The sequence below is a fragment of the Coregonus clupeaformis genome, unplaced genomic scaffold (genome assembly GCF_020615455.1).
Source record: "Coregonus clupeaformis isolate EN_2021a unplaced genomic scaffold, ASM2061545v1 scaf0838, whole genome shotgun sequence".
NCBI lineage: Eukaryota > Metazoa > Chordata > Actinopteri > Salmoniformes > Salmonidae > Coregonus > Coregonus clupeaformis.
In genome coordinates, this window is record NW_025534293.1 from 96,805 (window position 1) to 110,000 (window position 13,196).

Consider the following 13,196-nt stretch of genomic DNA (forward strand, 5'->3'; position numbering starts at 1 on the left):
ACACACCAAACCACATTCCTGAATCCTAGCGCTAAACCTGACTTTAGCAGTAATATCAAGACTTTTAAATGACACAATCGACACCCTCAATACACAACCCCAGTCAGTCGGTGAATTAATGAATTAATCAAATGGCCACCCGGACTATTTACATTGACACCCCTGCATTGTTGGTTAAGGGCTGGTAAGTAAGCATTTCACGGTATGGTCTACACCTGTTGGATTCGGCACATGTGACAAATAAAATGTGATTTCATTTGAATCAGTGAATTAGTGTCAGTCAGTCAGTGAGTCTTTCTTTCTTTCTTTGTCTGTCTGTCTGTCTGTCTGTCTGTCTGTCTGTGTAAATGAGGGGGGGAGAGAGAGAGAGAGAGAGTGTGTGTGTGTGTGTGTGTGTCTAACATTGGCAAACGACAAGCAGCTGTGAATGGATCAGTGGTCTTGGCAACAGTAACAAGGGATGTAATGAAACTAGGCTGTGCATGTCCTGGGTAGAACATTGTTATTAACAAGGGATTTAGTTTCTTTGAGACCATCAGGTGACATCCACGGAACAAGCCGGGTACTAGACAAGAAAGCATCTAGGCGCCCTGGGCAGAACATATTCACAAGGAATGTACTAAAACTAGGCTTGCAAGTCACTGGGGAAGTTAGATAAACAAGGATATACCAGGCTGGGCATGACTGGGTAGAACATTGTTTAACAAGGAATGTACTAAAATAGGCTGTGCAAGACAACTGGGAGTAGACATAGTTAGTAACATTATAACAAAAAACACATTCCAAATAAACGAGTCAAACATCCAGGGGACCATGACACAACATCCCAAGAATGTCCTAAAAACTTCCCCAAGACAAACTGGGAAGTAGACAAAACATCCAGGGGACCATGACACAACATCCCAAGAATGTCCTAAAAACTTCCCCAAGACAAACTGGGAAGTAGACAAAACATCCAGGGGACCATGACACAACATCCCAAGAATGTCCTAAAAACTCCCCCAAGACAAACCGGGAAGTAGACAAAACATCCAGGGGACCATGACACAACATCCCAAGAATGTCCTAAAAACTTCCCCAAGACAAGCCGGGAAGTAGACAAAACATCCAGGGGACCATGACACAACATCCCAAGAATGTCCTAAAAACTTCCCCAAGACAAACTGGGAAGTAGACAAAACATCCAGGGGACCATGACACAACATCCCAAGAATGTCCTAAAAACTTCCCCAAGACAAGCCGGGTACTAGACAAAAACCTCTAGGGGACCATGACACAACATCCCAAGAATGTCCTAAAAACTTCCCCAAGACAAGCCGGGTACTAGACAAAAACATCTAGGGGACCATGACACAACATCCCAAGAATGTCCTAGGGGACTTTTAGCATACAGTGTTTTCAACTTACATATTTGACACACTGTACATGATCACATTGTGTATGTGTATTCATATAGTAATTATTATTCAGCATGTCCTCACCTGGGATTTGAACTCCCAACCTCTTGGTTCACGGCATTCCGATCTTCCTGCTAAACCACCGTGTATGTGTCAGTAACTGATTTCAACTGTATTCGTACACTCAAGAAAAATGATCATAGTGATTCAGGACTAACATTAAAACAGAATAATATGCACCATTGTTATTAGGCAACTATAATGAAAACCCAAACTTATGAATGTGTTGGGGACTTCTGAAATGCTCCAGACTTTGTGGCGCAGCAGAAAAATCAGCATACCCCAAATCTAGAGGTTGGGAGTTAAAAAGTCAGTACTAAGTGATCATGTCAAATGTAATCATATTTTCATTGATTTAAGCTTTGTACACTATTTTAACTTAACAGAATACCACTTACCATAAAACCCCCCCATACCATTTAATTAATTTACTTATAATGGTTTGGCACACCTGGGACCATCAAGTGACAAAAACCTCTTGGGGACCATGACACAACATCCCAAGAATGTACTAAAAACTTCCCCAGGACAAACCGGGAAGTAGACAAAACATCCAGGGGACCATGACACAACGTCCCAAGAACGTCCTCGGGGAAACTGGGAACTAAACAAAACCTCCAGGGGACCATGACACAATGTCCTGACCAATTTAGACAACAATTTCGTGACGTTCCGGGAACGTCCTAACGACTCATTTTTGTTTGCAGGGACATTCTCTTGGGACCATCAAGCAACGTCCTACTGACTAGTACAATTTAAGTTCTGGGAACATCTTATAAAGATTCTGACATGGTCCTCAGTGACGTCCAGTAACTTACAGGGAACTAAGCAAAGGTCCCCCAGAGAACGTTCCCTTTGGACCGTCACACGACATTCTAATGACTAGTAAAATGAAAGTCCTGAGAACGTCCTAAAAAAGTCATGTGATGGTCCTCAGTGACGTCCAGGTAACTTACAGGGAACTAAAACAAATGTCCCCCAGAGAACGTTCCCTTGGGGACCATCATGCGACATCCAATTGACCATCATGAAGCATCCCCTTGTGGTCATTGAATGTCCCATGGATAACGTCCTATCAGAACTAAATAGAAACCTTTTCATAATGTTCCCTTATGGACATCAAGATTACTTTTTATAACTTTATACTGCGACCAAGCCGTGACCTGTACTGAATGTCCTCTTATGGTCCTGAGGTTATTGTTATGTTTTGATGTTCCTAGAGTGGGATAACGTCTCGCTGAAACCCTTAAAGGGACCTAATAGGAACGTCACCGAATGTCCTTAGGACGTCCACTGTTTGCTGGGAACCCAGTTGTAAACTGAAACTGAACCATAGCTTTGAGCGGGAGGCGAAGCGAGAGCCACATCTCTGCCCAAAATCTGTCCACGTTAAGCAGATCCTTAATTATTAAGCAGGCGAGGTGTTTTTGTATGGGGGGCAATGGGAGAGTGATATAAATGTGATGTGGGTATATACATGTGATGTGGGTATATAAATGTGACGTGGGTATATAAATGTGATGTGGGTATGTAAATGTGACGTGGGTATATACATGTGATGTGGGTATATAACTGTGATGTGGGTATATAACTGTGATGTGGGTATATAACTGTGATGTGGGTATATACATGTGATGTAGGTATATGCGTGTGTGCATTTTGTATATATTACTGTCAATTTAGCAAAATGCAAGCTGACAGTTGATTTGTGTTCTTTGTGATTCACACATTTATTTTCTCTCTCTCTCTCTCTCTCTCTCTCTCTCTCTCTCTCTCTCTCTCTCTCTCTCTCTCTCTCCCTCTCCTACATCTCCCCCCTCTCTCCCATCCAGGCCTGTAACCCTAAGTACCCTGACTACGACAAGACAGGCTCCATCTGTGTCAGTGAGCACATCGACGACACGCTGACGCGCTACCGTTGGCTCGTCAGTGCCCCCGCTGGCCCGGATGGCGTCACTACACCCATGAGAGAGGTGGACTTTGATACCTTCTTCACCTCCTCCAAGATGATCACCCTGGACTCTGTCTACTTCCAGGTGGGGAACCAACCAAAAATAATATTTTTTGAGCGGATCTTATCACTGAACTATACTGACTGAGGCAAGATTATTTACATTTACATTTTAGTCATTTAGCAGACGCTCTTATCCATACATACATTATTTTATCGAACCCACAACCCTGGCGTTGCAAACGCCATGCTCTTATATCTCAGTTGTTTTGTTGTTGTTGTTTTTGTTTTGTTTTGTTTTATCTCAGGTGTGTTATAGTATAGAGCAGGGCATTAGACAGCCGACAATGTGCCATTTAAAGGGGGGCTGAACTGACTGATATCGCCTCGGTTTTCCTCCTCCTCATTAAGAAATGTGACTGGAGAGGCGAGATTTGGGACTTGGAGGCGTGCTTTGATGTGGGTGTCTCTTGCGTGTGTTTTCGCACGTTGGGAAACGTTTGTACACTCCAGGCAAAACAAAACAGAAACACAGTTACAGTCACTCACCCGTCTAGGTATCTTGAAAACAGTCAAACCAAGTCTGCTAGGGCGAGTGAAATGGTTAAAGTGAGGTATTCTCTCATTTGTGTCTGGAAGTAGCTAGCAAGCTAGACAACTATTGCCAATTATCTTCAGCAATTGTTAGTTTGCTGGGGCTAGTTAGGGACCGTCAATAAATTACACACCTTTAACTTTTTTATTAAATGTTTTAAATATGTGTATATGAAGTTTTACCATTTATAGTTGGTTTAAGGCTTTTAAGTCATTGAAATTAGAAAATATTGTCCCATATACATTGTGTTATTTATTTATTGACAGTCCCTAACTAGCCCTATAGAGATATCCAACATCAAACTAAATTTACCACGGTCAGTTTGCATTCCGAGAGAGAATTACGAATGAACACCCACGTGTTAGTCGGCATTAACCATTAGCCTAAAACTAAACCATTAGCCTCCCTAAAACCCAAACTTAAAACCCAAATATAAAAGGAAATCTGAGACGTCATCGATTCCTTAAATCTCCAACATTCTTGTTTTGGAAAATACTGACGTTGTGACTAAAGTTCTCTCAGTCCTACTTACACTACTAGGGCGGCAGGTAGCCTAGCGGTTAGCGTGGTGAACCAGCGGCAGGAGGGTTGCCAGTTCGAATCCCGGGTCTGACGGGAAAAATCTGTTGGGAAGGGATGTAGCTCAGTTGGTAGAGCATGGTGTTTGCAACACCAGGGTTGTGGGTTCGATTCCCACGGGGGGGTATGAAAAAAATAATAATAATGTATGCACTCACTAACTGTAAGTTGCTCTGGATAAGAGCGTCTGCTAAATGACTCAAATGTAAGTGAGCTGGCTACTAGGGCTGGACGATATGGACAAAAATTCATACCATGATAAATTGACTGAATTATCATGATAACAATCAATTGAACAATAAGTTCATAACATTAGTTTGCACCATTAAAAAAATACCTTTAAAACTACTACTACTTAGCATGTTGTAGCTATCAATTGTCCCGTTAGCAATAGCCCATATTTCTTTTCAACCTTCGCATTCCTCAAGCTACTTATCGTTATTATCGTTATCAGTAAAATGGTTGATGTCGATAATTTTCGGGTTAGCGTCCCAGCTACTAGATGCTGTTGCCCGCCACTGTGCCCTTATGCAAGGCACTTAACCCCACACAACAACAGCTCCCCAGGTGCCCAGTGTATCAGCCCCCCCCACCCCGCACCTCTCCAAAACCTGAATATGTATGTGTGTCTTTTCGGAGGGTTTGGGTTAAAAGAGGAAGTCAAATTTAGGTTGGACCTTGTGTGCAATTGACCAGTCAAGTGATCTTAATCTTAATCTACCGATGCCACATAGGCCATTTTCAACCAGCTATTTATTTATTTATTATTCAGGTGCCTTGGATTGTATCCCAGAATAAAGTGAATGCTTGAGTTGACTATAATGATGTGATTAGGGTTGAGCAGTATCCAGATTTTCATTTTTGACATACCGTCCTTCTCGCATCCCGGGATTTACGGTATTACCGGGTTAGAACACAAGGGGGCGCCAAACAAAACAGCAAAAATTCCCATTGGGCATCTATTACCAGAATGCTAACAAAATTAGCGCAAGTAATAGCACATTTCCATGGAGGTTGCTAGCTCAATATTCTAACGAGCGCAAACATATTTTTTTTGCAAAGACAGGCAATCCAGCTCATAAAGGTATACATAGGTAGGAGCTATCGGATGTCATTTTTGGTGCATTTGGACATTTACAAGCGAATGTGAACGAGAGACATTACGCAAATGAACAGTACTGGCTCTGGGGCAGCATGTGTACCACGCTGTGTCTGTGTGGAATCTGGAGTCGCTAGGGCAACGGGCCTGGCTGCTCTGCCCAGAGAAGATGGGGGAGGAGCAGACAGGCCGAGAACGGTGAGGAGAAAAAAAAAACGTAAGGAAATCAAAAGACAGCAGTGGGCAGCTGTACTGATAACTCATCCAAAGGGCTTTGACTTCTCAAAAACGGCAGAAAGCGAACACTATATGATGGATGCCCCGTCACCTTATTCATTCAGCCACTTACTTAGACAACTAGCAAGTTAAATTAGGGGTCACGTTAACGCAGAATTCTTTGTTTTTCCACGCGGGAAGAAAATATAAAACGCATAAGAAATATGTAAACGCAGATCTAAAACGCTTCGGAATTTCTGGTCGGCATCAGACTAATTTTGTGCTTCAGTGCTTCTGCACTTGGATGAGAATTCTCGAACGGTCATCCTGTCAGCAGACAGCGCTCCGACTGACGTCTAGCTACTTTTCTTAGGTACTCTTCTCGGTGTAGCCAGCCTACCTTTCTCCGGTAAAAAACGCAAGATTAACTTTAAGCAAAATATTAGGAAATGTAGCTGGCTATATTCTTTCTATGATAATCAGAAATATGATGGCCATGCATAGTTTTTGCAAAAAAAACACCTTGCTTTTTCATTGTGAGCTCATTTAGCCTACTCGTGTGACTGCCAGCCAAATAGCGTTGCACTTCTGTTGTCATCTGATAGAAATGAAGCTGTTTTCTGCAGGATTTGTCACACTAATGTATTTTCTGTGAAGGAAAACTGTAGTTGCACATTCCTGATCACTCTAATGAAGCAAAACAACACTGTTGACTTTCAATATAAAAGGTGACCCCTGTCAAAACACAGCTGGACTCACCTGCTCCCGCTTTCTCATGTTGGGCTAATTACAAACAAACACGTGACTGGCTCAACTGTTCTGGGGAACTACGGTAAGCTTCATAATGTAAAATAATGTGACAGGTGAAATGAAGAACGCGATCTGCTTTACCTCCTAACGTATTGCACAAGTTGACTGCAGGTATTTACTTAAAAAGTAGCTACAAATAGTAAAATGTATAGAAAAACGGATAAGAAATAGTTAACGGTATTGACGGTATTGAAAAACCATGCCGTGGCTATTTTCAAATACCCCGGTATACGGTATATACGGTATACCGCCCAAGCCTAGATGTGATTGAGTTGATTGTATTGATGTGATTGAGTTGACTGTATTGATGTGATTGAGTTGACTGTACTGATGTGATTGAATTGACTGTATTGAAGTGATTGAGTTGACTGTACTGATGTGATTGAGTTGACTGTACTGATGTGATTGAATTGACTGTACTGATGTGATTGAGTTGACTGTACTGATGTGTTTGAGTTGACTGTATTGATGTGATTGAGTTGACTGTACTGATGTGATTGAATTGACTGTGTTGATGTGATTGAGTTGACTGTATTGATGTGATTGAGTTGATTGTATTGATGTGATTGAGTTGACTGTATTGATGTGATTGAGTTGACTGTACTGATGTGATTGAATTGACTGTATTGAAGTGATTGAGTTGACTGTACTGATGTGATTGAGTTGACTGTATTGATGTGGTTGAGTTGATTGTATTGATGTGATTGAGTTGATTGTATTGATGTGATTGAGTTGACTGTATTGATGTGATTGAGTTGACTGTACTGATGTGATTGAATTGACTGTATTGAAGTGATTGAGTTGACTGTACTGATGTGATTGAGTTGACTGTACTGATGTGATTGAATTGACTGCGTTGATGTGATTGAGTTGACTGTACTGATGTGATTGAATTGACTGTGTTGATGTGATTGAGTTGACTGTACTGATGTGATTGAATTGACTGTGTTGATGTGATTGAGTTGACTGTATTGATGTGATTGAGTTGATTGTATTGATGTGATTGAGTTGACTGTACTGATGTGATGGAATTGACTGTGTTGATGTGATTGAGTTGACTGTACTGATGTGATTGAATTGACTGTGTTGATGTGATTGAGTTGACTGTATTGATGTGATTGAGTTGACTGTACTGATGTGATTGAGTTGACTCTACTGACTGGTGATGTGTCTCTCCAGGCCGGCTCCAGGGTGCAGTGTGCTGCCAGGGCTGTCAACTCTAACAAAGATGAGGGACTGGAGCTCAGCAGTCCCATGGCTACTGTCAGCCTGGAGGAAGGTGAGCGGATCAATCAATCAATCAGACCATGATTATACTGTCAGCCTGGAGGAGGGTGAGCAGATCAATCAATCAATCAGACCATGATTATACTGTCAGCCTGGAGGAGGCTGAGCAGATCAATCAATCAATCAGACCATGATTATACTGTCAGCCTGGGGGAAGGTGAGCAGATCAATCAATCTATCAGACCATGATTATACTGTCAGCCTGGGGGAAGGTGAGCAGATCAATCAATCTATCAGACCATGATTATACTGTCAGCCTGGAGGAAGGTGAGCAGATCAATCAATCAATCAGACCATGATTATACTGTCAGTCTGGAGGAGGGTGAGCAGATCAATCAATCTATCAGACCATGATTATACTGTCAGCCTGGAGGAGGGTGAGCAGATCAATCAATCAATCAGACCATGATTATACTGTCAGCCTGGGGGAGGCTGAGGAGATCAATCAATCAGACCATGATTATACTATAATCTATATTTAAATGTGGACTGGAGCTCAGCAGTCCCATGGCTACTGTCAGCCTGGAGGAGGCTGAGGAGATCAATCAAGTAAATCTAATTTTATTTGTCACATGCTTCATAAACAACAGGTGTAGAATAACAGTGAAATGTTTACTTACAGGTCATTTTCCAACAATGCAGAGTTAAAGACCCCCAGTAGAGTTAAAGATAAAAAAATAACAAATAAAATGGAAATAGTAACACGAGTTGGCATGGAGACAACCCCAGTGTCCACTGGGCAGTGTTGGGAGAGAATGCTCCCTTACCTGCTTCAACAGGTACCTCCTTACCGTGCAGGGCCTTCCCGTTCCAACTCAATTTGGCTTTCTGAAACAGCTACAACTGTATATGCATTCACACATCAAGTCTTCTCTTGAGTTGGGCTCAGGGATGGAACAAATGTTGAACATCTGTGTGTGTGTGTGTGTGTGTGTGTCTGTGTGTGTGTGTGTGTGTCTGTGGGTGTGTCTGTGTCTGTGTCTGTGTCTGTGTCTGTGTGTGTGTGTGTGTGTGTGCGTGTGTGCGTGTGTGTGTGTGTGTGTCTGTGTGTGTCTGTGTGTGTCTGTGTGTGTGTGTGTGTGTGTGTGTGTGTGTGTGTGTGTCTGTCTGTGTGTGTGTGTCTGTGTGTGTGTGTGTGTGTGTATGTGTGTGTGTGTGTGTGTGTGTGTCTGTGTGTGTGAGGGTGTGTGTGTGTGTGTGGGGGGGGTGTTTTTAGGGTGGGTGTACAGTACCAGTCAAAAGTTTGGACACATCTACTCATTCCAGGGTTTTTCTTTCTTTTTACTATTTTCTACATTCTAGAATAATAGTGAAGACATCAAAACTATGAAATAACATATATGGAATCATGTAGTAACCAAAAAAGTCAAATAGCCACCCCTTGCCTTGATGACAGCTTTGCACACTCTTGGCATTCTCTCAACCAGCTTCACCTGGAATGCTTTTCCAACAGTCTTGAAGGAGTTCCCACATATGCTGAGCACTTGTTGGCTGCTTTTCCTTCACTCTGCAGTCCGACTCATCCCAAACCATCCCAATTTGGTTGAGGTCGGGGGATTGTGGAGGCCAGGTCATCTGACGCAGCAGTCCATCACATCCGTTCACCCACACCACGTCTCACAAAGCCATGGCGGTTGGAACCAAAAATCTAAAATTTGGACTCCAGACCAAAGGACACATTTCCACCGGTCTAAGGTCCATTGCTCGTCTTTCTTGGCCCAAGCAGGTCTCTTCTTCTTATTGGTGTCCTTTAGTTGTGGTTTCTTTGCAGCAATTCGACCATGAAGGCGTGATTAACAATTATTTGGTCTTCAATTTCTGAGACTGGTAACTCTAATGAACTTATCCTCTGCAGCAGAGGTAACTCTGGGACTTCCATTCCTGTGGCGGTCCTCATGAGAGCCAGTTTCATCATAGCGCTTGATGGTTTTTGCGACTGCAGTTGAAGACACTTTCAAAGTTCTTGAAATGTTCCGTATTGACTGACCTTCATATCTTAAAGTAATGATGGACTGTCATTTCTCCTTGCTTATTTGAGCTGATCTTGCCATAATATGGACTTGGTCTTACCAAATAGGGCTGTCTTCTGTATACCCCCCCCCCCCTACCTTGTCACAACACAACTGATTGGCTCAAACGCATTAAGAAGGAAATAAATTCCACAAATTAACTTTTAAGAAGGCACACCTCTTAATTTAAATGCATTCCAGGTGACTACTTCATGAAGCTGGTTGAGAGAATGCCAAGAGTGTGCAAAGCTGTCATCAAGGCAAAGGGTGGCTATTTGAAGAATCTCAAATATAAAATAGAATTTGATTTGTTTAACACTTTTTTGGTTACTACATGATTCCATATGTGTTATTTCATAGTTGTGATGTCTTCACTATTATTCTACAATGTAAAAATAAAGAAAAACCCTTGAATGAGTAGGTGTGTCCAAACTTTTGACCGGTAGTGTAGGTCGGTCTATGGGTGGAAGGGGAGAGCGGGGTAGAGGTGTTTGTGTGGGCGGGGTGGGGTGATTGGGTGGGAGGGGTAGAGGTGTTTGTGTGGGAGGGGTGGGGTGATTGGGTGTGCATCCCACTTCTGTTGCTATGTGGTAATGATGTTAGGGACAGTATAGGATGGATTCACAAGCTGTAATGTAAAATGGGGATATATTTCTCCCATGGGCAAAGAAACTCAAAAGGGGTGATGATATTAATTAACAATAATTTCGATCCGAATGTGCAAGCTGTCCAAACAGATGGAAGGTGGATCCTTTTAAATATGTTATTGGACCATACACAGAAATGGCTCATTAATCTATACGGTCCAAATAATGATGATCCACGCTTCTTTGAAAACTGGATGGTTTTCAGCGATAGATTGGAGGGGTTGAGGGTAGCTGAAGGGTGGACTAAAAACAAAAAAATTATGTAAATTATAAACTGGGTGGTTCGAGCTCTGAATGCTGATTGGCTGAAAGCCGTGGTATATCAGACCATATACCACAGGTATGACAAAACATTTATTTTTACTGCTCTGATTATGTTTGTAACCAGTTTCTAATAGCAATAACACACCTCGGGTGTTTGTGGTATATAAGGGCTGTATCCAGGCGCTCCGCGTTGCGTTGTGCGTAAGAACAGCCCTTAGTCTTGGTATGTTGGCCATCTACCAGGGAAGTGTGTGCAAAGTGTTCATCTGCCTCGGGGGGCAACTGCTATGATTTTCCTTCATTCACCAAATGGACATACCATGTTGGTCAATATGTATCATGTACCCCGGTGTTAGTTTGCCATTCTGCCTTGCTGTCACGCGTCCATTATTTCAGGTAGTGTGTGCCTTTAAGGGGCGTGGTTAGAAATACTGAACGGAAAGGGAAAAGGGGGAAATTATTTCAGTTGAAGGGACGGTTACCACGGCTACGGTTACCATGGCTACGGTTACCACGGCTACGGTTACCACTGCTACGGTTACCACGGCTACGTGCTGACAATATTTAAACGTGGAGACCAGAATAAGGGGAGTGGCAAAGAGGTGCTATAGCCCCGTCTCTCCATTAGTGCCACTGACTTCCGCCAGTTATCAATGCCCCGTGAAATATATATTCATCAGTGAAGTTACTGTTAATCCCAACATATTCCCCCTTTAATTTAGAATGTTTGGTTACGGAAATGTTGATAATTCATTCAATATAATATACATTCATACCATTCTCATTCTCCAAGTAGAAACATTGTTTGGAGAGCACACAAACTGCGCAAAAAAACTTGTGATAAAGAACTTTTGGTTTATTTAATTGCATTTACTGTCAATTTACTATCAATTTACTGTTTATTTACTGTCAATTTACTGTCAGTTTCTTTAATTGTCTTTGTTTGGAGAGTATGTGTCTGGTTTCGCCGTCATGTTTAATGTCGTGTGAACACGCATGCTTTAGCGGGCATAGATACACCTGGCCTGCGCGCCAACAGTAGGTGTGGCCAAACGTATTTAAGTGGCCGTTTGGGGATGTTGTATTTAGTTCAATTGGAGGCTGTATCTGAGCCACCTATTGGTTAAGACTGATGAGAGGCACCTATTGGTTAAGACTGATGAGAGGCACCTATTGGTTAAGACTGATGAGAGGCACCTATTGGTTAAGACTGATGAGAGGCACCTATTGGTTAAGACTGATGAGAGGCACCTATTGGTTAAGACTGATGAGAGGCACCTATTGGTTAAGACTGATGAGAGGCACCTATTGGTTAAGACTGATGAGAGGCACCTATTGGTTAAGACTGATGAGAGGCACCTATTGGTTAAGACTGATGAGAGGCACCTATTGGTTAAGACTGATGTGAGGCACCTATTGGTTAAGACAGCATGGTTAAGACTGATGAGAGGCACCTATTGGTTAAGACTGATGAGAGGCACCTATTGGTTAAGACTGATGAGAGGCACCTATTGGTTAAGACTGATGAGAGGCACCTATTGGTTAAGACTGATGAGAGGCACCTATTGGTTAAGACTGATGAGGGGCTTTTTCTTTCCAATGCTGACATTTTGAAGTCAGAACTTTGTAGATATATATATATATATATATATACAGTATATTTGTAAATTATCACTGTCATCTTTGAAACGTCAGCGCTGTGTAAATAAATCCAACACTCATTTGGCTGTCTTCCTCCTGCTGAATCTTTGTCCTTTTGACTGCTAGCGTGAGGACACATTTTACTCTGACAGAGGAGAACGGCTACAGCCTTTGATATTGATCTCAGACTCTCTGCATTTGAACTTTATGTTTATGGTTGTATATAGCGTGATAGAAGCACATTTCTATTTAATTCCAATGCAAGAACCCCCCCGGGAAATGTAAAAAAAGTAATTAAATTAAATGTAGCCCACTTGGTCACTTTATCCTGGTCTTGACAATAGACAGTAGCAGTAGTTTATGTGGGTAGTGTGTGTGTGTGTGTGTGTGTGTGTGTATCAAATAATTTTTCTTTACAGTTTGCATAGACCAATAGTGCTACATTTAGGCCTTATAAAAGAGTAAAAAAGACTTTTCATAAAATAATGTTTGTCTGTGTCTGTGTAGGTATGTGCCAGCCTCGTAAGGTGGGCACAGTGGGTGCTGAGCCCTTCTCTGCCAAGCTACGCTACACCGGAGCAGAGGACCCAGACCACCCCAACCTCATTAAACTCACTGTCACCATGCCACACATCGATGGT

At 42.2% G+C, this 13,196-nt stretch overlaps 1 protein-coding gene across 1 annotated transcript in view; it reads left to right on the plus strand.

Annotated features, from left to right (window-relative positions):
* The window catches only part of LOC121556629 (FRAS1-related extracellular matrix protein 2-like), a gene marked incomplete at its 5' end in the record, with an annotated part of 146,481 nt that overhangs the window by 87,994 nt on the left and 45,291 nt on the right, over positions 1 to 13,196 (plus strand). The window contains 3 exons of the mRNA XM_045216882.1: positions 3,290 to 3,493; positions 7,887 to 7,986; positions 13,063 to 13,194. Coding sequence (XP_045072817.1) covers positions 3,290 to 3,493; positions 7,887 to 7,986; positions 13,063 to 13,194 — 436 coding nt within the window. The remainder of the gene's footprint in view (positions 1 to 3,289; positions 3,494 to 7,886; positions 7,987 to 13,062; positions 13,195 to 13,196) is intronic.